Source organism: Cheilinus undulatus, linkage group 18 (genome assembly GCF_018320785.1).
Source record: "Cheilinus undulatus linkage group 18, ASM1832078v1, whole genome shotgun sequence".
NCBI classification, from domain to species: Eukaryota; Metazoa; Chordata; class Actinopteri; order Labriformes; family Labridae; genus Cheilinus; species Cheilinus undulatus.
In genome coordinates, this window is record NC_054882.1 from 17,477,687 (window position 1) to 17,501,230 (window position 23,544).

Sequence of the window (23,544 nt, forward strand, 5' to 3'; positions counted from 1 at the left end):
CATGCCACTATTATACCGACACAGTGTGTTCATGCAAACACTTGTTCTGCCATTTTCATCCCGTATTTCCTCCTTATCCACATGTCAAATATCAATTTTGCCTTTTTTGTGTGTGTGACAGTGTCAGACTGATAAGAGAAACACTAACTGATATAAATCTCATGCTGAGGCTTTGGCAGCAAATAAATTTCATGTTCCTTCCTGGTGATAAAACCTGTTTTCATCTGCAGGGTGTAGCCACCTCACATATGACTTCCGTCTTTTATACAATAGCATTTATGTAACTGTTTCTAAATCAGATGTGCACCTGCCATCAGTCAGACTAATAAATCACAGAGTATTTACTAGAAGATATTCAGATCTGATTTAATAAAGCAAATGATGATGTTATGTTTGCAGTTTAGTTAAAGCCCTTTTACTTCTGAGTGGTTGCCTGCAAAAATGTGGCATGTGCAACTCCTCCCCCACCCACTAACAGAGCTATGCAGTAAAGGTATTAATCTAATATGAATTACTTTGGGGAATTTGAAAGTTCTGTTTGCCAGAACCACCAAAACAACAGTGGTGAAAAAACAGTGCTGGATAGTCTATACAGAATTAGAGTTGCATTGCATGATAGGGGTGGAAATTACAGCTGAGGAAATACAGCAAGATAAGAGTTTAATGTGCTAAACTGTGACAAAACTGTACTGAACTAAACTGGACTGCTTTGTGGAAACAGATCATACACAAGTGGTGCAACACTGCCCGTCCAGGTTTTAGATGGAGGCTTTTGTTGCCTGAATATTTCCCTACTTTCAGGACACAAAAGTAGCTTAAGAATTAAGAAGGTTTTTATTTCACTCTTGGAAAGTCGTAAACAGCTCAAAACCTGTCACTTTGGTAGCGTTAACTACCAAAGGGGAGTAACTGGAGTTCTTCGCTCCTGCGTGACGTCGTCTGCAAAGAATAAAACCACAGAATTATACATACAGTCAGTAAATAGCATTTTCATTGAATAAAACTGCTTTTAAATGGGTCAGATTGGCCCCTAACACAACAGTTGGATTAGAAAAAGAGCTTTCTGCTGACAAGCATTATAGCTATTGTTGTAAGGGTATCATAAGATGAGTCACACTTCTGATTATTGTGTTGTCTGAACAAATGTTCACATGTTATGGAAATTTTGACCTGAATAGCTTAGGTTTGCATTATGGTCATCGGTGCCCTCCCTTTAAATGTGGTTTTGCTGATGGATGAAATTTAATGCAAGTCATTTGTTTTGGTATTTCAGCTAAGGTTTGGCCTATGTTAGCCTCTGTTTTGTAAGGTCAGGAATGTAGTGAAGAGGATTAAGGTTAGCTTGAGGACTAAAGGAATGAATGCAGTCAGTAAAAGTACTCACATGTTGTAAAGTGGCTTTCATAAGAACTGAAGCCCGGCACTCTACAGCCCATTATGTCTGATGGCCTGACCAATTTCCCCTGTTCAAAGCAGAAAGCGGCTTCATCTCTGTGGCCTTATGCCCAAAGTTAATCTAACTTTAACACAAAAACATTCCAACTCAAGATGAAACGGTGAATGAAAAAAAAGAAATCAGACGCAGAGTAATTAAGACCAACAGAAGTTTTATCTTTGGCTTTTCAAGGATGTCTGTAGAAAAACACTTCTTGAATGTCATGCTGTCAGTGTTGCTCTGAATACAAGCAAGATAAAACCGACGTTCTCCTCCTGACTTCTAGATAGGTGTCACTGAGGCAAGCTGAGTCCTATTCTAAAGGCACTTGTGATAAACATATCAGTATTTTTGTTGGGTAACAGCCAAACTTTACTTTCTTTATGGTTGTCTTTATAGAAATCAAAGGACTTCGTGCTCTGCATCTGCTATAAAGATATTAGAAAAGTGCTACATTAAAAGTTAAGGGAAAAAAATATTTGGCATTACCATCAGCCTCACTTGTATGTCCACAATGGTGATTTGGAATAACTCGCAAATCAAGCAAGATTGAAGCATTCAGTTGAAAAATTGTGCAGGACAAGTTACAAGAGCATCAGGAACACAGAACAGCTCATCATAGTCATAGGTAACTTTGTCCAACTACCTCTCTATTGAACTAGCTTGCTAACTTAAGCACAAACTCTATACACCAATGGGCAGAGTTCTGCACATCCATGTATATAAACAGTTTAAACATTGATTCTTTTGATTCATCCAAATTATACTAATAAAAGGACTATTTACATGTTAAGTAACCTTACAAAACCAATACACTGGCCAGATTCCATGTCAATCATCAAGGAAATCCATTCTGCAAAGCTCCAGTTTGAAACAATTGTGCCAGGTATGAAAACAGACCTGATCAAACAGCAACATTTGACGAGAATGAGGTGGTAGCTACAGGCTACAAGCTCATTGCAATGACTGCTGCCAGTGTAGCAATTAGCTAAGATGTAGCGGAAGTATAGAGGCGGTTTAATCAGAACTGGTCTTGGGTTTTGTCTTGCTCTGATTGGCCCATAATGAATGTGACAGAAAGAATGTAACCTTTCAAGAATTTTTTGAAAAGGCCAACCCTTCTCAAACACTTTCTATGGGAGTTTTCCCGGATGAATCTGAAATATTTCCATGCAGTTGATACAGGAAACGGTCTGGTGTGTCAGGCGTGAAACATCACCATTAGTTATCAGCACTAATATGAAAATTAGGGCTGATACTGTTTTTTTACAATAACAATTTTTTGCCAATGTGAAACTGCTACATTTCCAACATTTTCACTTGTTATGAGATCAAAGTTTGTTTAAAGCCCTATTCGCATGGGATTAGTATTACCTAGGTACCTCTGGTCATTTGTAAAAATTGCACAGGATGGCTGTGTTTTTCTTCCTGTGATAGGTAAAAATTCCACGGCAAATCACTGTATTTCAGCACACAAAAACTCAAACATAATACTAACCCCATGTGAATTGGCATCTCTGTAATTTAGGGTCATAATTCTTTTAATTGATTTCATTTTATGTTGACTGATTATTTTATTTTGCTTGATTTGTTTCATTTAAACTCTACTATCTAAGTGCACATGCATGCACCGCTGTTCTCTTAATACAGCGCTTCTGCTCTGCTTCCTACAGCTTTTCTTTACCTATGCCTGATCTTATCTGCATCAGTGTTATTTAGCCATACATTTCATGCAAAACACAATTTATGTTTACAGATGTGTCGCTCAGCATTCATTGCTACGACAGCTGATTTGTGCTCTTTTTTCCTTTCTCTGTGTCTGATCACCTGCAGATAGGTACAGGTAAAAGCTGCAACCTTGATGTGCATCTAGGAGAGCAAGGGGAGATCGTTTACTCGTTTATTGATCATTGACAGCTTGCTACAAATTATAAAAATGTGAAGAACAACACTTTGGCCTATTTATTTATTGCAAACTCTGGTTAAGAATTTGAGTAGGATAGGCTGCATAAATTAGTCAAGGTCTGATTCATAAATTAGCAGAAGTTCACAGGTAATTCTAATCTCATGCGAATAGTGCTCAGGAGGTGGTTTCTTCTGCCCTGCCCTGCTTTTTTGATTGCATTTGTTTGAATTTTGTAGACTGTTCTGTGTTTGGCTTGACTACCTATGCCTGCTATGTTTCTTTTTTCCTGAGATCCTGCCTTTACTTTGTCAAAGCACAACAGAGCCTAAATCTGTTCATGCAACATCATTTACAGATGGCTGATGTTTGCCAACAAGGTCGCTTTGGCCACTATCAATATTAAACCGATTTATCCCGCCTTTTTTCCTCTCCACATGGACTGATTTCTTGCACATACGTCAAGCCGATTGAAAAACGATTGGACAGTGCTTCTCAGACTGCAAGCAGAAACCAGAATGCCTTGAACATGGAGCATCTCTCTGATTTACAGACATCTAAATTCAAATGCAAATATCTACTTATACAGAGGAAATGTTTGATGATGCTTTTTAAATAGAACTTCAGCAAATATGCCAGAAAAGTCCTTGTAATATAGATTGCATTCCTGAGCTATGTGTGAGAAAAACTGCTGTGTCATCATGATTAACCAAAACCTTCTCTCACAAATAGACTTTCATTGAACAGATCTGTGTCTGTGTGTTTTGCTTTTGAAATAGGTGACTCACTTCACTCAGCCTCTTTGTGTTGTTTTCAAAGCTATATTTAATGTGATACTAGTGTTTAGCAGACGCACACAAATACACCGTGATTCATGTGTCACCAGTGAGGTGACATTGCAGTCATGTGACATTGGCGAAAGCTCAGAAGAAACACAAATGGAGAGACAGAGGAAGGGGGCAAAATTGCTCTAGTCATCGGGAACCATAAACCACTAATGCACACACTATGTGCACATACACACTCAGGAGCACTGACAAAGCCTGGTGCACGCTGAGAGCTCATTCTGCAAGTGGCCTATAAAATATGAATGATATCGTGCTATATTTTTATCAGCCAGCCTGAGGACATGTATGAACTGGAGCAGCAAAAACGCTCAGTTTCTCCAGCCACAGCACTCGTTCTGTGTGTTGTGCATGGAGAAGACTCGGCTTCACATGCATGCAAACATTCTATAAATTCTGTTTTCCATATGCATTTGCATTAACATCATGCATCTTAGCGTGTAAGTGCATGGATTTGTATATTATCTGGATGTTTCAGTTGTGTAAAACAGCTAGAGAAAGTAAGTGCATCCTTAGATGTGCCCTGGGAGCTGCTGTCGGAACTTTGTATGCAGCTCAGAGAGTTAATTCACACAGCTGCCAAGCACAAACACGCAGTTTGAGAAAGAAAAGGGAAGTGAGAGGGGAAAAAAATGCACCTGCATCTGCCTGATAGCGAAGCAAACAGATACTGTCTGCACTGTTAAAAAAGGTTACAGTCTCTTTTCAGCTCTGTTTTAGCACACAGGTTTGGTTCGACTCTTCATTTTGAGCCCACTCACACTCGTTGGAACATTTGAACAGTAGCCTTTGTGTAGGAGTGTGTTTTTGGCACAGTGTGTGAGTGTGTGTGTGGATTGGTTATGAGAGTGTGAGCGAGCGAGACAGCGGGAGGATGTACTTGAGACAGAGAGCGAGAGAATGAGTTCGTCTGTGTTGTTGCTTGTTTGAATGTAAGGCAAGGTGAATGCGTGCGTGCTGTACACAACAGAGAGAGAAGGGTGAAAAAGACGACAGGAAGAGGAAGAAAGAGAGAGAGAGAGAGAGAGGGAGAGGGAGAGCAAGAAAAGCACAAGGGTCTGTCTTCAGAAAGCGCTGACAGGTTGACAGGTCTGCTGAGACCCGCAGAAACAAACATATAGAGACAGAGCGAGGGAAAGGAGGAGGAGAAAGTGAGTGAAGAGGAGAGAAACTGAAAGGAGAGAAAGCAAGCCTTACAAAGACAAAATATTAAACTATGACATGCAGCAACTATGCAAAACTGCAGTACCTCAAGTGTCCACTTTACAGTGGTATATTTACAGCCGGTATATTGGCTGAACATGTTACTAGGGATGCACAATAATTATCGGTACCAATAAATTATCGGCCGATATTGCATATATTTTACATATTTTAAGTATCCCGATAATAAAATATTAACCGATAAAATCCACTGATAATAAAGGCATTTGTTTTCTTTCTCATGAGACTACACATTCCGAACAAGTAGGTGGCGCAGCAGCCCGAGACCCGTTGTTAACCACCAGAGAAGAAGAGGAAGCAGCATCATTGCGATTATTGTTGGCGGCCTTGATGGTGCACTGACTCCGCCTAGCAAAATAAACCGGCCTACCAGTGCACTAAATAAACAGAATAGACAGAACTGAGCTGTGTGGAGCAGCCTTATGGATCAACCCACTGTCATCAAAACCAGATGAAGTTATCCGAGTTGGTGTCGGACTGACATTCCTTCTGTGAGCTATTTTCATATAGACACCTAGATTATATTACCTGTTACACATCAAATGTTGTCTTTCTTTACTTGGCCATTATCTCTCATGCCCTTTTCCTCTTCGGGTGTGCTGCTTTTTCTCCATTTGTCAGTAAAGTTTGCTGATTTCAGCCCAGGATTCACGAACATGCGATACATAAAGAGGAACAGGAAGTCAGAAATTGAAAGCACCAGAATGTAAAGGCAGAAAAATTAAACCAGGTCAGAGTGAAAGGTGACAAGAAGTTAGAAAAGACACACAGGGATGGTTAAAGGAGTTCAGAACAGAAGTGCAACAAAATGCAATTTGTGAAAAGTGGTTATCATATATTAATATCTGCTCCCAAGCTTTGCATCAGTCTGTAGAACTGATCAAAACTGCAGTTTATTCTGGTGAATCAGCAACAAAAAAGGCCTCTAGCTTTGATTGCAGTAGAAGATCTCTTTTTAAAGCATCCTATCTGCTCCGTCAAAATATGAACCAAAAGGGTGCAATTTCTGAGATTTTTTGGTAAAGGAAACTAGAAAAAAATGAAGAAAAAATGACAGGAATGACTTTTGATTGTGCTATTTTTAGCGCTACAGGTCATAAAAGATCTCACTTCAAGAGTTATTGCGCTCTGAGAAGCTCAAAGTGAAACAGAGAGAAATGAAGCTGCAAACACCCACAGAGAGTTACACCAAATTATGCTGCTTGATACTGCTGATGATAACAGGCGTTGTATATTTGGAATCTTTGATTAATAGTGTTTGACTTTCACCAGACATTCAGGAGGATGCATAGGGAGAATAGAGGCTTAACTAAAGTTGGGAAAGGGCCTCGGCGTTCCTCAGTTGGAATGAGCAGAGTGTTTGAAATAAGGACTTGTCCTGGACTCTGTCAGGAGTGAAGTAGAGAACGAGTAGATAAAAGGGGTGAGAGAGACATAGATGGACCTCAGCTAGTTGAAGAACAGAAGCACAGAGTGTGAAAAAGAGAGAGAGAAGGAAGGAGAGGGTGAATACCAGCTATTGTTGGAATGCCGTAGCAACACGCGGTGCAGTAGAAGGGGGAGGTGTATGTGTGTGCAGGGGTCACTGGGTTTTATGCTGTGTTTCGTTGTTCATAGTCAGAGAGATGTGTCCAGTTCTCTGTTTGCAGCCCAATAGCGACTGTGGACTTAAATTATTAGCTAGCCTGGACACAGGCCACATAACAAGCCAGCGCTGCATTTCAAAGCCATGTGTCAACACCTGAGGAGCTCAATCTGAGGAACAGAACATAAGCACGATGGCTTTTAAAGTTTAAGCTACCCTAGAGTTAGAATGCCAGTGTCCTTTGGTGTTGCATAGATTGAAGGAGCTTATGCTAACTAGTTGTTAGTGTTTACACGCACCACAGTAGGTCTTGAAAAGAGATAGAATCAGTATATAAATAAAGACTGTAACAGCATGTTAAGTATGTACTTGTAGACGTGTTTTATGTTGTCACGTATGTTCAAAATTACCCACAGTTGGTTTCAGAATGTACTGGCAGGTACTAGATTGGAATTGAGTCAACGATAACACATTTTACCAGGATGTGTGCAGTTGGTGGCTAAATTTGGATATCAAAATATCAAATTAGCCAGCACAGGTCGGCTAAACTTTTATGATATATATATATATATATATATATATATATATATATATATATATATATATATGTATGTATATAAAGACATGTAAGAAGCAGTCACAGTCAAATGCTCTTAACACTATAATGAAGCCTCCTGCCACCACTAAATGCTGTAGCTTCAGTTAATTTCCACTGCGGGACATAAATATTACGTCTTTTTTGGCTAGAAAATGGAAATAAAGTTGTATGGAGGGTGTTGAGGGTTAGACTCATGTATAACTACTCAACTGAAGTTGCTAATAACCACATTGAGCATGATATTAATCTAAAAAGAGGAATAAATGCTGGCTGAGCTAACTGCTAACTTTAGCCACACTCTACTCAGCATATCAGCATTGCATCAGTAAACCCACTAGCACAATGACTGTGGGATGAATGTGACTGTTTTTTAAAATCATGTTTAACCAACTAGTCTCCACTAGTTAAACACGATATGAATTTGTTCATTCAAATTTAGAACTAGGGAACATGTTTTACCATTAAAAGTGTAAAAATACAAAGGTCATGATTGGGTCAGCACACTGAGAAAGCTAGAAACATGCTAGCTAGCATTAGTTTCAGTGTAGCCTGCAGCTCCCTTCTGATGCCCTGTCCATGGAGGCGGACCAGGAACACTGCTTTTGAACATATTCCTGCTTTATTGTTCTTTTATTGATTGAATTATATCTGTAAATTTCAAAGATATACTTTCCCCAAATTTGGAATGAAACAACTCTGTGTGCCAAGAAGGCCTAGAGGTGCATTGTTTGCTAGCATTGTGGCCACTGTGTGAAATACGGGGGGTCTAGGGGGTCTGAGACCCCTTAATTGACACAAGAGACCCCTTGAAACCCTCAACTGAAAAATTTTGGGGGGTCTCTTGAGAAGTATTTATATCGTCATTTTTTCACTTGCTATTGTCACTAAAAATGCCATTTGAAAGCACGTCATGTTTGTTTTAATTAAGTTAATTGTAAAGAATTTATTCACATATAAGAATACGGAAGAATAATGTCTCTGATAAAGCTTCCAAACGTGGGGGGCGCTGTTTCAAATGCTCCACAACAATGACCTTGTGTAACCCTGCCATACAGCTTGTGTATTTCTTACCGCTTTGGTTACTCTCCTGAAATTGTGGACTCAGTGTGCTTAAATTCAGCGAAATATGTCAAAGAGAAAGCAACATTTTTGCTTGAAAACCTTGGATTCACATCTAAAAGACTAAACCGAAACAGTGATGAAAATGGAGCAGAGACATCCTTAGCTAATTCTGGCCAGGCAGCTGCTAGCACATCTACCTGTGAGTTGGGGTCTCCAAAAAAATTTATTAAACCCAGACTTAATTAACTGATTGTGATAGACCTGCTGTGCTTCATATTGAAATATATATTTCGCCATACGTCGGTTGGCTGGGTTCATATGTGCACGTATGTGTGTGTATGTGTGAGGTTACGCCCGCACGAGAGAGACGTGCGAATGTCCTATTTGGTCACAGAGCAGAGTTGCCCTGTGGTCCTGCAGCTGTGTGTAGCTTTGTTGATAATCATGCTAGACTAGGTGATGTGTGTTTAATGTACGTGTATGCATTACTTGTGGTCCTGTATACTGCATGCTGTGTGAGACTTCAGCCTGATACTGGAGCACTAGTGAGGGTGGACCCCCCCGATTGAGGCCGGGTATTTCGCACACTGCCACAAACCCATTCAGAAGCAGACCGGAAGAAGAGCAAAAACATCTTTTCTGTCATGAAAAGCTGTCAGTGTTGCTCTGTGCTCTTGTTTTAATAAAGACAAGTTGTCCAGATTTGACAAAACTGCCGCTGTGGCTACATCTGAGCTAATCACTCCACTATGAGATTATGTGATTTGATTGGATACAAAAAGACACAATATAATATGATTTTTTATGTGAAAATATAACAAGGTACCATAGAATACCAAATGATGCATGCATGGGTAATATTTCTTCTCATTAAACCCACATTATCCTTTTTTTCCCAGGACCCTGCTGGCATCTTTGAGCTGGTTGAGCTGGTGGGAAATGGCACATATGGGCAAGTGTACAAGGTAAGAGAAACCTAAACATTTGATCGACAGTTGTGTTTCCTCTGATCATATTCTCCACCATGTTTTCAGCTTTTATTTATCCTCTCCATACAGCATGAATGGGATAGAAATGTGCACTGTGACTGTAGAGCAGAGGAGACTTGATAAAAGCAGAAAACTTGAGAGAAATAGAGCGAGTGTAAGAGCGTCTGAAATGCAGAGAGGAGACTCAGAATCTGGGACACATTAGAGGGCTTTTAGATGAATTTCCCTTACTCCTTCTTCTTTGCTTTCTCTGTGTCCCTACTGTACTGTACTTGCATTCTTTCTAGATTCTTCTAGAAGAGGCATTTCATAGAGAAGTGCTTCTCTGGGACACAGGAAGTGCTTGTTCTCTGTGTCTGACGTTGTAACATCACTGTGGTTTGAGTTTGTGTCTGTCAGCTGCTCTCAGCTGTTTCCCACTGTCGTCTGAAAACCTATCTCATGGTTCATGGCGCAGTCAGGACTTCCTCTTCCCTCCATGATGGCTCGCTGTTCTCTTGTCCTCACTTCCTGTTTCCTGATTCTGCTGCTTCATTCTGCCCCTCCGCAGGATGTGGCGCCAGCCCGTGACACTGTTTGATCACCTCTAAAAGCAGTAAACATGTGTTTGCGAAATAAGTGAGGGGATGAGCATGTGAAGCCCCCTGTGAGTGCATCTACTGAGGGTGTGTGTGTGGAGAAGAGTGTCTAATGGAGCAGAAAGTCAAGGTCAGGTGGTGATGGAGAGGAGCTGTTCTTACACCTGATTAGGCCGGACGAAAGGTCAGTCAGAGGTTGGACATGCGTCTCCACGCTTCTAGAAATACATCCTCGTGTGTGTGCGTGTGTGAGAGGCAGAAGATTGGAAAAACACAAAAGGAGCAGAGAGTAGGAGAGTTATGTGTATCCGTGTATTGCTGACTCTGCTGTCTTGGTGAAAGTCACGGCTCATTTACTGGCTGACATTCAGCCACTCTGTTCCTATACATTACCGAGCCGCAGATCGCTCATGGCAACGGCAGCGGCCTGTTGGGTCCAAGGGAGATACAGCTGATCTAAACTCGTCCGTGATTGGGTGTCAAACTGTGTGTAGAGTCTATAATGTTGATTAAATAACCTCTAATTGTTGACTGATCAAAGTCGTTAAACTTGTTGTTTGTAGCGCCAATTCCAAAGAAGTTGGGACACTGTGCAAAATGTAAAGAAAGACAGAATACAATTATTTTTAAATCTAATAAACCCCTACTTTCTTGACAATAGAGCATAAACAGCACATCAGATGTGGACACAGACATTTATTAGCTCAATTTGAATTTGATAGCAGCAACGCATCTCAAAAAAATAGGGACGGGGCATCAACAGGCTGGAAAAGTAAGTGGTACTAATGAAAAACAGATGAATGAACATTTTGCAAGAGTATAAAAGGAGCATTTTAGAGAGTCTCTGAGAAGTAAAGATGGGCAGAGGTTCACCAATATGCAAAAAACTATCTAAAATTTGTGGTATAATTACAGAAAAATGTTCCTCAATGTAATCTCCCACAACCAAAGTCATGCTTGTTCGATTAATTAGTGACTATATTGGCCATTGGTGCGAGTGTGAGAGTGCCTGGTTGTCTGACTCTATACAGTATACAGGCCCTGCGACTGACTGGGGACCAGTTCAAGGTGTGTGCTGCCTGTCGCCCAATGACAGCTGGGATAGGCTTCAGCCCCCTGCAACCCCCAACAGGATAAGCAGTGTAGAAAATGGATGGATGGATAAAACCAAAAATGTGGTAAAGAATACAAAGGACTGTTGAGCCGCTAGAATCCTACATCAGACAAGAATGGGACAACATTCTTTTCCCAAAACTCCAGGAATTATCTCCTCACTTCCTGGGCATTTACAGACATGTCTGCCCCTACTTCAACATCTGATATGTTGTAGTTGCTCTATGTATATATGTATATATTCAAACAGAAGCATGATGAGTAACATCAAAACATGATAATCGACTGATCACAGAGCGATAAAATAAGATTAAATTGCCATAAAATAAAGTTCTATACAGACAGTGTGGACTCAAAAGTTTTCACAGTGGATCAGAAACATTCACGGGGACTACATTTCAAAGTCTAATCCCAGTGTGTTGTTGTTCCACTTAGCTGGTGCAAAAACAGAACGGCTTTCTCTCCAAATTCAGACGAGACTTCAGAAACGACACGCTGGAGAACTTCCAGAAAACAAAGAATGCTGTTTCTACACTTACAGATTAAGAGAGCGGATAGGAGGGTGGAAGTTTGGCTCTTTTTGATGTTTGTGCTTGAGATTTGTCAATAAAGTTTAAGCTAAACATCATATATATTTAACTATAATCATTATACATATTTCAAATATTTATTGATGAAGTCATTTATTAAGTTAAAACATATGTTGTCTTGGGTTGTAAGGACGTTCTGTTTTCTTTGTCATCATTAAAAGGTAGAAATAATACTTTTTGACTAAATACTTACAAAATAAATCATAAATAAAAAGAAGTGTTATTTGCAGGTCTGGTATAAAAAGAAATCCTTATGCAAAATGTTATTTCAAAGGCGTAAACTGTGCTCAAAATTCTTCTGAGCTGAACTAAAAACTGCCCCTTCAGTGCTGCAGAAGCAGATAAAGATGCAAACTAGAAGAGATTGGATTCATACACACAGATAAGCAGCAGAGTTACTTGAGCAAAAATGCCATCTATTTTAAATTCCTCATGCGGTTGAGGTCCCTCGTCTCTGCCTGCAGAGGATCAGCTTCTTGTGAGCAGGTGAATCTCTGACTCACTCAGATGATAAATTGACCTTCAGCCTGCTGGGTGTTACTGAACTGGAATTGCTCTGGTATGCTCAGAACCATTTTTAGACACCTGTTATATCAGAGAAAATAGCAGGAAGAATTGTTACATCAGAAAAAACAGCATAGGAGAACGTATAGCTTGGCACTGTATCCTCACTCTGGATGAGCGAAGACTTGAGAGTGAGCACACGAGGGGTTTTGGCTCTCATGCAAAGTCAGGATGGCTGTAAACATTAGTCTACTCCTCGTTTTGATTCCAAAAATAAATTGAATTAGCTGAGTGGCGAGGGGCCAGTTCTGCTTTGATGTTCGTGTGAACATACACTGCAAGTTAACAAGTCCTGTGCTGATTTCTCCTTTCACACCAGCTGTCTGAAAAACTAGGCTTCACTAGACAATTCCTCTACACAACCCTTTTCTTCTCCCTTGTTGAGCTTTTCTCCTTCATGTAGATAAGAGTGCATACGAAAGGTATTAGATCAAATCATCTCCACAGCAATGACTGTTTTTCATTCCACTGAAGCTGAATTATTCATGTCTAAGACAGACAAATGTAGTCTACCTTTGGGCTTATTAAAACTTTATTAACACTGTAAGATGGAGTGAAAAATGCATCAGGTAAAGGCTAAAAACAACGGGCTGCCTGAACAGGTAATGTTTGTGATATTTAACAGATATGTACAGGATACATTAGTTTGTATGTTAGTCCTTTAGTGGGGTGAAAATACAGTTTAATTTAAAATAAGCAAGATTTTTTTCTTGCAGAGACAACAGGCTTTGTATGTAGCCTGCTGCATTCAGCTGCAGTACTGTAGTTTATGTTGAACACACTTTAAGTGTTACAATTGGGGATTGCAGGGTAATGCATAATACGACATAGGAATGCATGATATTATCGGCAGGTATGAGCTTATAAAGTGAGTTATTGGTATCGGCAGATGCACTTTTCTGCCTATATTTACAACTGATAAAATCAGCCTATCAGCTGCTGTTAATATTGGGCAATAAGTCAATAGAGTTTCAGGCCGGACCAACAGATACGTCTGGCTGCAGACCACAGCTCCCAGACACCCCCCCCCCCCCCTTGCAGAACTCACCTGTGAGATGCTGCCTCTGTCAGGATGGAAATACACACTAAAACCTTCAAAGTAAAACTGGATTAAACTTCCTGTAGATAGTGTAGCTACACGGCTAACATAGATGCACAAAGCAGTACTTTTTCTGTTCAGAACAAAAGGAAAATTGTCATAGCTTGAATAAATGTTTTCCATATTACCTCAAAATGATGGGGAAACGAGAGCACATATGTCGTATCAAGCACAGAGAAGGAGAGGAAAAAGAAGACAGATGTAAATCAGTTTACCTGTGGAGTCTGAAAACAATGCTTCAACTAAACTTAGCACAAAAAGCAAGAACATTTGTGTTTGGTAGATTATTTCTTTGCTGTAGAAATGCATCTTGGCTATAAATAAACATGCATTTGTGGGATGTGCTGCAGAGCTGTGTATTTGGGTTGCACCCATGAAAAATTTGCCATATTACTGCATTTGTTCATGCAGTAACCCGACTTATGTGTTAATATAGCCAGAGCCATGGCTGGTAAACGTTTACCTCTAGGGAAGGGGATTGATAAGATGATATTGACATTGATGCTGCTATTGATCCTCTTATTGATTTCTTCCTGTGAATTTTCTTTTTGGAACAAGTAGACTATATAGGTTTTTAACAACTCAAGTTTTATTGAGTCTCTTTCTCCATGAACACTGATATGATGTATGCCACCTTCAGTGAAAATCACACTTCTACACACTTCTATTACTGGCTATAACAAACCATTTAGATTACTAAAATGTTAGACATGAAGTGATTGGGAGGAGCACATGCCTAAAATGATCTTATTTGTTTTAAATGTCTCAGTTAAAACAAAATGTTCTCTGGATCTTCAATCTGAACTTGAATTAGAATACAGCACTACTGCACATTTTTTTTTAAATATAAAACTTTAAATTAATTTTAAACTAGTCTTTGAATTCCTGATTTCTGCAGGTATAAAAATAAATTGAAGTCATGCAAATCACTGTTCAACAGATGTTGGCCCTGTTGGTGCAACTTTTTGAGAAATGAAGCCACACTTTCAACTGCTGTAGCCTGTTTTTCTGACTGTCTGCCATGTTTACCTCTTGGACTTTTCTGTTCTTGTTCGCAGTGACTGTCTCTCGCGGGGCCATGTTTTCCAAAACATGTGTTAGAAAGGCATTGGTAAAGGAATTGTTAAGATTAAGTGTAAATGATGTCAATGGATTGAACAATTGGAACAGTTTTCCAAATGGAACCAGTTCTCGATTTCCATCCCTGTTTACCTCTGGGTACCGTTTATTATTTTTACCACTTTTCACTATTTCTTACAAAATAAAACATTTCTCAAGTAATGCTGGCCACTGCGAGTACTTTAGTACTTGTACCCATCCCTAATAACGTGGTTTTTAAACACCTGGTGGTAATGCTGGAGTACATTTTTGGGAAGTTTTAACGGTGTTAAGAAATGAACACCACCCAGTCCTAATACACAAACATGGTCCAAAATACTGATAATATGACAATACAGCAGATCTGCTGTAAAAGATAAAGACGATCCTGCAATACATCATGATTTTTGATAACTGAAGAATAAAAATGTTAATCTGACAAGTCAGATGGATGTGTTTCACACATCCATCTGGGAAAGCTTCTATAGGAAACATTTTGGAAAAGGCAGAGGCTTTGAAAAAAACTGAAAAAGAAATGTTGTCGAGTGCTGATAAAACTGGCGCTTTAGCAGCATTCACGCTAATCTCTTCCTCCATAATTGCACTGGCCTCTTGCTGCTGCTTGTTTACGTCATGACTTTGCAGCGCCTGAAAGTACTGCCCCTCGTCACTGATTGGTCCTGTCACTTTCTAACAAGGCCCAAGCTTTGCAAGATGGATTCACCAGTGAGAAACATGGGAACGGGTGAATCCATCTGCTTTGCAAGGTTATAAAAATGTCTCTTAAGAGAAAGAGAGGAGTTTAGTGTCAGGGGGGCAGGACTTTGAGTATCCTCTTCATCCACAGCAACGGCTATGAGAAACAAGGCAAAGCAAGCTCATCTGTATATCACATTTCAACGCTAAGGCAATGCAAAGTGCGTCACACAAGGTCTGGTCTATGGTTCTTAACTGCAGTGACTGGAGCTGCATACTGACTTTTAGACATTCATCCTTGGGTCCAGAAACAACTCCCTCAGTTTTTTTCTGTTTAGCTGAAGAAAACAATGGTGCATCCACTCGTTACTGCACTTACCCAGTGCTTGTATGAGGCCATGTTCCACTGTGGACATTGAAATGTAGAACCGTGTGTCATCTGCATAGTTCTGGTCATTTATTTTGTTTTCTGTGGTCTGAGCTAGTGGAAGCATGTAGACGTTAAATAGAACAGGCCCTAGGATGGAGCCCTGGGGGACTCCACATGTAATTTTTGTCTGATTAGATTTGAAGTTAACTTTTGACTAATCTTATTTTGTCTTTTGAGGGAACGATTGCCAGGTCTAGATCTTCTAATGCCAGGACGGCCTTCCTTGACGCTATTTTTTATGTTTTCTTGTAGACGTTTCCTTGCATAAAGGGAGATAACAGGCTTACAGAGCCATTCAAAACAGGTCTAACGGATACAATCAAGGGAAGCTGAGTCAACCAAGGTAACCTAACAACAGTAAGTGTTGATAGAAAGCGCTCTGAAGATGAGATTGTGGGCGCGTCTATAGACACAGGCTCATACTGCTGTTGAGATTTCTTCCCACTCCTATTGTGCTCTACAAAGCCAAAGATACACAAGTGGAAGAATCCTCCTGCATACATCTTTTAGTGTCTACATGTTAAAGAAATGGTCAGTGTTTTATGTTATAGGTGACCGGTAAAGCGCCACATAGCTGCACTCCTGTGTGTCTGTGAGTGCCAGATAACAGGTTTATCAACAATCCCATTACCCCATCTAGTTAAATGATACAGATCTGCTCCTTCGTCTCTCTTCATCTCTTTCTCAACTCTCTCAAAGTCTCAATTAAAATGTGATGAAAAGTTGTTCCAGGTTGTTGTTTTTTTTTTCTTTTTTTTGCAGCTTCCCTGTCCGCAAAAATAGTTTGGCCAAGAACAGTGATAGACGAGTATCCGCGGCAAAAAGATAATTTTAGCTCCACTTCTCTCTCTGTCTCCCTTTCTCATCTTACTTCTCCGTGGCGGTTTCCGTTTCCTTGTTTTTCCTCCTCTGTCTTGTCATCCCCTCCCTCGCTCCTTCACTCCTCACATCTGCGCATTTCTTATCAATATATAATCAGGTTTTTCTTCTCGTTTCCTCTGTTTTTTGGGCTGAATCTTCCCTGGTGTGTTGTACTTAAGGGAGCAGCTTGTGCCTACAGTTTGTGTATATATAGCTGCTACTGGCTGCTCTAAAAGGGCCATAAATAGAGAACACGGGTAATGCTGAATAATTAAACACATTCTCCTTCCACTTCTTTTACTGTTTCCTCTTTTTATCATCTTTTTATTTCTCCCTTTATGTTTCACCATCTCTCCCCTCCATTCTTATATTTCTAAACCTCCCTCTGCTCTCTTTACTTGCCAGTTTTTTGTTTTACACCTCCTCTGTCTCCCCCTCTCTCTGTGAATATTTGATGGGGCTTATAGGAATCCTGCATTAAGAGTGGATGGGAAAAAAACCCATCCCCGGCCAGGGATTGGTCGACACATTCTCTTCCTGACTGACGGGACGACTTATTGACTGACAGACTTATTGATCCACTAATTGATTAATCACAGCCCCCTCGTTGTTCCCGCGGGAGAAGTAATTTTTCTCCCTGATGCATTCAAGGACGATTCAAGAGGGCGACTAATCATATCTCTGACTCGAGCGCACAAACATGTGAGCGATGACACATCCAGCCTGTTTTCTCTTCTACTGTCTCCTCGGTTTTGCCTGCAACAACAATACATTTCTGGCGTTGGTGTGGTTTTCTTTCTTCTTGTTTTTTTTTCGCTGTGACTCTGCTGTCGCCATGCAGAAGACGAAGAGAAGAAGAAAGAAAAAAAAAAAAGGGCACACCAACCCTTTTCTCCCTGATGACAGAACACATCCACTCTGCTCCTCCTTAGGCAAAGTGCTCCACACACTCTTTAAATATTCACCAGTTTCTCCCACACACACACACAGAAAGAGACATTGGGGAGCAGGGCCGTATGGGCTTTTATATGCTCACCCACTGTGACAGCGAGTCTCTATAAAGAGCAGCTGTGTGGTTTCCATTTACTGCAGCGGAGAGTATGTATAAACTAATATGTGAGGGAACAAGTGGGCTTAAAGGAGCATGTATGTAGTGACATGACTTCCTGTTGGTATGTGTGGTTGTTTTTCTTTTCATGTTTGAGTCACAGATGCTCTGTGTGTTTGTATGCATGCATGTTCTCTCTGAAATGTTGTTTATGGTCATGTTATGCTCAGTTTACGCTACAGCACATATGATGATACTGGGTTCACAATGGTGGGGTTTAGATGTACTGGAAGCTGATGATGATGGCTGCCACCAGTGTAGTGATTTGCTCAGATAAAGCTACACAGCAAAGCCTGCATACTCAGATGAACACTGTCAGAGTTAATACTAACACTTTTACAGTGTCTATATGGGTTCACACCACACAGTGTTGATTTGACTCATTTTGGAGTTAACCCTTTGGGTGCCAGAGTTTTTAAGAAAATATTCAATTTTGATATCAAGATTTCAAAAGGCTGTAGCTTGAAAGCGGTTAGAGATAAAGGCATACTGTAAATGAGAAAAATCTTCAGGATGACCCAAAGTTTGTGATGGGTGTAAATTCACTCATCTAACTGGCATATTCTGACATCACTAGGCGGCCTCCACCGCCATTGGCTGTGCGTTTTCTCCCACGGCTTCTACCATGTCTGCCCCTACCTCCCTTTTTTTTTTTTCATTTCCGCTACCTCCGTCACTATTCGCGGTGTTTTGACCACCCCTAATACCCCCACCATGTCCCCTCCTCGGCATTCGCCGATTATTCCCACCCTGGCCACAGTGAGGCAAAGCATCAGCTTCGATATGTGCTGCTTGTGGACTGTCAAGGCACACGGGACTCCCTGTCGCTGCTCACAGACGCACCGTCAGTCTCACCCATGGTTTCACCGGACGACTGAACATCATGTCAGAGGGTGAATATTCCTCTGTTCCTCCCGGCATTGCGACTGTTCTCGCTACAATTTGCTCTCTTTCTCTTTGTTACGCTCCGACTACAACCACTTCTACCACGTCCTTTTCTCCTCGACTGGGGGTTCTTCTTTCAAAATCTCTCTCTCCAAAACTTTGAATAGAAACACACCCAAAAATGCTGCTGGGATTGAAGTACCTCATGTCTGCCATCTCCTGGTGTAAAGTAGTAATAACATAAGGCACCATATTTGCAGCTAGAGCCTGATTAATTCAGCATTGTTGCTTGTCACAATTTTGCGACTTTGGCGCTTAAAGAGTTAAAAATGGACACCTCTTAACACTAACCAGTGTTGCTGTAGCTCAACACTTCTGTGCAGTGTTAGAAATGTACTCTCTCAGTGTAACATTTTCAGAGAGATTTCCTTTCACTTAGGATGTAAATTTAAAGCATTTACAATTTTTATTATGATTATTATTATAGCTTAGCAATACAGAGTTGGAATTAATCTTTTTATAAGAATCAGTTCATCATCCATTTCTGCAGATCACCCCAAGCCACATGTTGGATGTCACTAACTCAGTGGATAACTTCACTCATGGTGCAGATGTGTCTAACATCAAAAACAACAATAATCCCCCAGAAACAACTGAAATCCCAGCAGTGAAAACTGTACAACAGGCGACGTCAAACATATAAATAAATCTAAGCACGTCTAAAACACATCTAAACACACAGTGCGTGTTGGGAAAGTTGCAAATACTCGAGTGCTGAAAACACAGCAGACTCCCATCCATGCAACTGATCGGCCTCTGCATGAGTTTTATCTACCAACAAACTTCACAATTTGTAACCAGATCGTCAAAAATTGTTCATATTTGTATCAATTTCCCAATGTATCATGTGTGGTATCATTATATCTATAATTAGGGATGCAAGATAGTGGTTTGGCTATTATCCGATTATCAAATGAAGTTCCTGTCCTTAGAGCAGACAGTTTAAAATTTGAGGCTGAACAAATTTTAGTCCTTAGAACACTTAAATGTGAGGCATGATGAAGCCTTTAGAAAAAGACTTCAGCTGACGTAGGTCTGTTGGTCCAGCCTCAAACTCCACTAACTTATTTGTTTGTGCAGCCGATATTTACGGCAGACATAGACAGATTTTTAGAACAAAATAAAGGTTTAAATATATTAATGATTTTCATATGTGCCCATATAGATGTCACACTGATAATATGGTGCAACCCTATGTCTAATCTTAAATTAATAAAGTGATAAGACTACATAAAGTTAAACAAAGGCTTGAGTATTATACAGTTGCAGATGTCCAGTCACGTCTCTCTCACTCTCTTTAGCTTGAGTTTCATTTTTACCTGTAGTGCTCCTTCATCTTTTAACCCCCTAGCCCCCTCTCCTTCCTCTCGTCCATCCTCTGCCCTCTTCAGAACCCCATAAAACTTCAAACTTGTTTTCTTATCTTCCTGATCTCCTGAAAATCACGCTGCAAAGGACTGTGGGAGATTTTCTCCTCTCTGCTTGCCCACTACAGCCATCTCTCCATCTCTAATACACACGCTCCTGCACACAAACACACACAAGTCTTCACAGAGCTCTGAGAAGCAGCATGAGGTGTGAAAGCCCCGGTATAAGACACTCCGAAAAAGAATAGAAGACGGAGTGACGTCATGAATCCGTCTTTGTTTGATGTCCTAAAGTCCTCCAGCGAGTGTTTCTCAGCAGGAAAGAAGATCAAACCAGCGGCATGCAGTGTGAGACTCTGTGGAAGTAGACAGTGATTATACTGGAACGGCAACTTCATAAATCAGTGTTTGGCTCTACATCTCTGCTGAGTATCATGGCTTCTTTCTCTCTGTGTAGAATATGTTTTATTCAAGCTCAAGTTTTTGGAGCAGCAGCCTCCAGTGTTGCAACACGGCAGTTCCTCAAGTGTCCATTTGAGACTTGTCCAGAAATCAATTAATCCCAATTGGAGCCTGCATTAAAATTTTTACTGCAGATTTATAAATGTTCACAGCCTGGTACAAAAACATTTTTGGTCTCTGGCTCCCTTTATCCTTTCACAAAACTTTATAAGTTATCTGGTTGGGTTATTTGCAATCATGTGATCCTGTATGCCTGGTAAGAGGACAGGAAGTGGGGGACAGCTCTCAGGAATGAATGAGTATAGAGGAAAGTTGGTACTTTACAGCTCTAAATGGACCTGTATGATTAACCTGGCATGGAGGCAATCAATAGTCAGTCCTGCAGACGTTCTAGTGTTGTTGTTTAGCTGATGAGAGGGCGAGATGATGGGAGCAAGAGTTTTGAGGAGTCTTGTACTGAGCTAAGCAGCTAGCTGAGCCCCTTTAACTTATAAAAAAATCCTCATTTTGTCACGCACATGCTCTTAATTGAAAAAGTGACAAACCTTCAACCAAATAAACCTTGTAGGGTGGGTGACTGAGTAATGTTGATGTTCATAAATGAGCTTGTTCTTGATAAGGCTCATAATGTGAACCACTGTAGCTAGCTCCTGTTTGAGTGCCAGTTTCCTTTCCTCCGTCCTTTTTCGTTATGTAATCCATATTTAGAAAGCCAAACTGGTACCAAAGAAAGAGCTGCTTGGGAGCAAAACATCAAGCTCTATTGCACTAAGCCAAATGATCTGGATCTCTAAAAATAGACAGATTTCCTGTCACGATGAGAGAGGTTGAACAGAAAAAAGCTGAGTAAACACTGGTAAGATTAGAGTTTAATGAGCAAAACTGGCTAAAATTGGCAGAATTTCCAATATGGCACCAGCTATTTTGGGCTTCATAAAACCTACTGGTGATGCCACTGACACCCACGTAAGTGTTTTGAGGCTGATTAGCCCAGGAGAGGAAAAATGGGTGGTGTTATGGTGAGGATTTATGATTTAATAAATTCTAAGGGCCAGTAGAAATAAGAACAGGTCTGTAAGCCCTCCTACTGAAAGAGGTTCCACAAAATAAACAAGGTAATGGAGCTGTCAGTCAGACAATCTCGTCCACACCTAAGGGGTCCAAGTGAAATCTAAATCTCTTCTCTAAGCATTTTGTCCTTTACAAAATGTTGTAGAGAAAGGGTAATACCTATGTTTGTATTGCTCTTGGTTTATGCTAGTCCATGACTCTTCCTGACATTCTTTTCTATTCCCACTGGATCAAGTATAAAGCACAGGGGAGATGGCACCTTTGCAGTCCTTTTGCCTAAACACTGGATTGTGTTGAATTAAGTTAACCTGCACTGAAAGAAGTGAGGACTTTCTACAAGTGCTTGCTGTCAGCCAAACAACAGGCTAGTCACTAAATCACAGCCAGCTACTGCTGACTAAATAAAACAGCCTGACTAACAAGTTGCGACCAAAGCATGTCAGTGTGTTCTACGCCCCCTATCAGACCTGGGGTCCCTGCTTTCTACAGCAGAGAGGCAGAATGGCTATAGATGCTTTGTATTCTGACAGATTTTCCCACATTGGAGAAATATCATTGATTTGGAATGTCCAACAAAAATGAAATTACATTTTAGTCTAGTTTTAGTCATCTTGATGAGAACTAAACTTAGTTTTAGTCCGTTTTAGTCATCACAGATCTATTTCTACCTAGTCTTAGTCTAGTCCTTCTCTCTGTCGAGGAACATTTTTAGTCATAGTTTTAGTCAATGAAATTAACACTTGTTGGATGTTCAGAAATTCTTGGCAAAGGACCCTAAGATTCTCTCTTCTTACTGGTGCCTCACATTGTTCAACCAATGGGGGCACGCTTTGGGACCCACCATGCTGGTTTACATATTTTCATTTTGTAACAGGATATGACAAGATTAAGAGCATCCCTCCTTGTTGATGCAAAGGTTAAAAGGAGGCTTTAAAACATTAGCACAGATAAGAGCTTTATAAAGCTGATTTAGGCTGATCCAATATTTCTTGTTTGAAATTACAATTTTAAACATTTAGGCTGCTTTCAGTTTGTGTTGAGAGTGGCCTGTTTTTGATATGCTTTTTATCCTTTAGTTTTATTTTTCACTGTACAACAGTTTGTAAAAACTACATTTTATTTCTAAACATGCCACTTAAAAATATTTGAGTAGGTTGGATGAAAGATGTGCAGAAAGAAACTAAAATATGGAAGAAATTTTGAGTATTTTCACAGCAGTCACATATGTTTTTTTATATGATAATGATAAGATGATAATTTCTGCAGGTTGTTCTGAGATGGATTACTTTATTGCTTGACTGAGCCCAGAAACGGATTCTTTTCAGTCAGTTCTGCTTCCTGTATCATCAACAAAGTTTTCAGCAGCTCATATATAGACGAGGTTTTCTCTCTGTATCAGTAGAGTGCAGTAAGCACGATCAGAAGCTAACATATGTAATTATAAAATATGTATGCAGTATTTTCTGTTAGCATGAGAGCTTATGGAAATACTGCTGGAAGGTCTCAGATGGGACTCTCTGCAGGATACAGGGTGCAGATATGTTATAGATGTTTCTGTAATAAGAATGGACTGTGTTCGCCTGCAGTCACATGACTCCCGTGTTGCATTGTTGTTTCAGTTGTTTACAGTCTGACTTCATGTCACTGCCTCTGAATATTACCGTGGATTTGTTTTTGTCATCACTCACGTACATCCACACTTCAATCTCTCGAGCCCTCTTGAATGAACTGTGAACCGTGACTGAAGTGGATGCTGCTTGTTACCGTGGGAACAGCAGATGTGCCTGTTCCGCCCTCATTCAGCAGCACGCACACACACACACTAACACACACTAACGTTCACACCTGGCAGTGTGTTCATTAGCCTACATCCTCGCTCTGTCTTCCCCAAGGCCACACGCCCCACTTACCCACAATGCAC

General features: G+C 40.4%; 1 protein-coding gene across 5 annotated transcripts in view; it reads left to right on the forward strand.

Moving 5' to 3' along the window:
• tnika (TRAF2 and NCK interacting kinase a) overlaps window positions 1-23,544 on the forward strand; it is a 106,652-nt gene that overhangs the window by 13,948 nt on the left and 69,160 nt on the right. For all 5 annotated transcript variants that reach the window (XM_041812413.1, XM_041812414.1, XM_041812417.1 and 2 more), the window contains exon 2: window positions 9,552-9,617. In XM_041812413.1, the coding sequence (XP_041668347.1) occupies window positions 9,552-9,617 (66 nt within the window). The remainder of the gene's footprint in view (window positions 1-9,551; window positions 9,618-23,544) is intronic.